At 34.6% G+C, this 2,633-nt stretch overlaps 1 protein-coding gene across 1 annotated transcript; it reads right to left on the bottom strand.

Annotated features, from left to right (window-relative positions):
• LOC105170764 (uncharacterized protein At1g08160) lies at positions 1,608-2,356 on the bottom strand. The gene has a single exon (XM_011091671.2). The coding sequence runs from the start codon at positions 2,236-2,238 to the stop codon at positions 1,630-1,632; it is 609 nt and encodes a 202-aa protein (XP_011089973.1). The 5' UTR covers positions 2,239-2,356; the 3' UTR covers positions 1,608-1,629.

The following is a 2,633-nucleotide window of genomic DNA, read 5'->3' as shown; positions in this document are numbered from 1 at the left end:
ACTTTTTGGTTCAGTTAGTGTCGGGAGCCCCGGCAACTTGTTGGTCGGGTTCCCTCACGTGGGTCGCCAGCTACCACGCGAGGAGGTTGCTGAGGCCCCGGGGCCAATGCCTAATCCCTTGCAAGGCCGACATCCTTAGGCTTGTGGCGGGTTGATAGACTTATCCTGTTGGGCTCCTTTCTTTTTTTGGGTCACTTTACCATTCGTTTTTGGAGCTACTAATTACAATTATGTTTTTTTATTTTACGCATTTATTTTTTTATAAATATAAAAATATTATTAAAAAAATACTGATGAAGGATAAAAATTGAAAGTTTATTTGTTTTTTTTGCTGATATTATCATTGCGTTCAAACCCTAACGAAAGGGATCAATTTTAAATAAAAAAATTTTCAAATAGGGTGCAAGTATAATTTTAAATTTTTTTTTGAAAAATGTATGATTTTGCATTTTAGAGCGGTCTAATTAGTAGATCCTAAAAATTATTTGGAGAGGAGGAGGAGAATATAATCTAAGATTGGTGTTTTGCAAAACCCTTAAATGAAAAATGTATTTGATTTATTTTTCATCCAATGCCCTAGTAGAAGGAAAATAAGAAACTATTTGGGCCATATTGGTTGTTTTGGTTATTTATGATGAATTTATAAATCAATCTAAGTTTTTATAAACTTGCTCTTAGTAGGTTCTAATGAATAGTTCTTGGCCTGTTTATAGTTTATACAATAAATGGGTTTTGTAGCTACTTTCTTACTATATTAATAATACAATTTATTTTAGATTGTATTATAATAATATATGACCAAGTTTAATTCACTTGGTACTAAAATTATAAAGATATATGTATTTATTTTGTTGTATCAATTTTCGAGTACTAAAATTTATTATTTAATTCATTTTTTCTTTAAAAAAATGGTCAGAATATTAATTTTAATATTTTTTAATAATCTCACAATTATAATTTTTTTCTCTCAACCACTAATCATCTTTCTCTCTCACCTTATTTGTCATGCCTTTTTTTTTCACAAATTTCTATATTTTTAATAAATTTATAATTATAATTTATTATTTTTTCTTTCTTACCTCACTCACATTTTTTTTCTTTTCTTAGGGACTTTTTTTTTTCTCATCCCCTCACATCGTAATTGTCTTTCTCTACATACTTTTTTTTTATCATTATTTTATACCATAATTTCTTTTTATATGCTTTCGAAGACCACATGAAACTGTAGTAGTTTATTAAAAGTAAACAAGGGCTCATACTCGGTATCATTTCATGAGTATTCTAACTTAGAAATTAAAAGTATCTAATTTGTCTAGGCATTGATGGATTTATTTCGAAAAAATAGAAATCTAAAAGAGCAAGATATTTAACAACTAATCACAGTCTCAAAATACGATAATTAACAACTGAAATCAATTACAATCCAAGATTTCCTTTTCTTAAAAAAATTAAAAATACAAATGTATGTCACACCAATTGAATTGAAACATTCAGACAATTATCGGGGGAAAAAAGGAATTTTTGAAGACTCGCAATATCCACACAAATACCAAAAAAAAAAAAAAAAAAGAAAGAAAGACAGCAAGCTCAAGAACACTCATTTCTAACGTTAATTATTCTTCATTCATCTTAATCAATATCTGCATCGCAGAAAACCCTCTCAAAACCCTTAGACGGTGAAAACGGCACCGTTATTGGCCCACATTCAACCTTAAGCTTGCGATGGATCTTGAAAACCCCAACCTTCAACCTGATCTTGGCCCGGATCTTCACGTCCAAGTCAACACTCCCGGAGCCCCGCTCCATTTTCAAATCTCGGGCCACAGCCCCATACAGCACTGCATCCTTCGCCACCAAATCCAAATCCAAATGCGTGATATTCCTCCTGCGCTGATAAAACGGGTGGACATTGTTCACAGACAGCTTCTGATCCTCATACGACACCGTCACGTCGATCCTGTCGTAGTACAAGGATATCCTCTTGTTGGGGTTTTCGGCCCGGAGGACGAAGTGGAAGTTGGAGTTGAGGCGGTCGTTGGTCAGGTTGTAGCCGCTGATGGAGCCCTCTTCGATGGAGTATCTCAGCTTTCTTGGCTGCACTGAGAGCCAGATGATGAGAACCGCCAGGCCGGTGATGAGTATGAGCGCTAGCAGAACACCGGCGATGCTTCTCACCAGGAACGGGTGGCGCTGCCGCTGCCCCTGCTGTTGTGCTGGCGGCGGTGCTGGTAGCGGCATGGTGGTACGTAGCTGAGGATGATTGATATTATTAATTGTTATCTGATTTTTTGTTGTTTGTTGGCGGGGTTTGGGGTAGTAAGCATAGTTGATTTATACAGGTGAAAAGATGCATGGAGAATTATTTTCTTTTTTTAATTTTTAATAAATAAATAAATATATAGTTATGTATTGATAATTTAAAAATTGTTGTGATAGTTGGAAAGCTTTATGGTTTCTTGCATGGAACTCAAGAAATATACGAGTGATGATATTTAGAAATTAGGGTTTTGTGGAGAAGGGGAAAGGAGGAGAGATAGTACGTGAAGTTGTAGGTGAATATTCTTGTCTTGCAGTGCAGAGTTTAACGAAGTCTTTTTGTATGGAAAATTTTGGAATCTCATGCCTTATCAATT

Source organism: Sesamum indicum, linkage group LG9 (assembly GCF_000512975.1).
Source record: "Sesamum indicum cultivar Zhongzhi No. 13 linkage group LG9, S_indicum_v1.0, whole genome shotgun sequence".
Taxonomy (NCBI): Eukaryota; Viridiplantae; Streptophyta; class Magnoliopsida; order Lamiales; family Pedaliaceae; genus Sesamum; species Sesamum indicum.
The sequence above is the reverse complement of the archived record's forward strand: the minus strand, read 5'-3'. Positions and strand labels throughout refer to the sequence as shown.

What these genes read in the sequence shown, in the direction of transcription:
- LOC105170764 (XM_011091671.2), bottom strand. Translation starts at nt 2,238, where the DNA reads ATGCCGCTACCAGCACCGCCGCCAGCACAACAGCAGGGGCAGCGGCAG.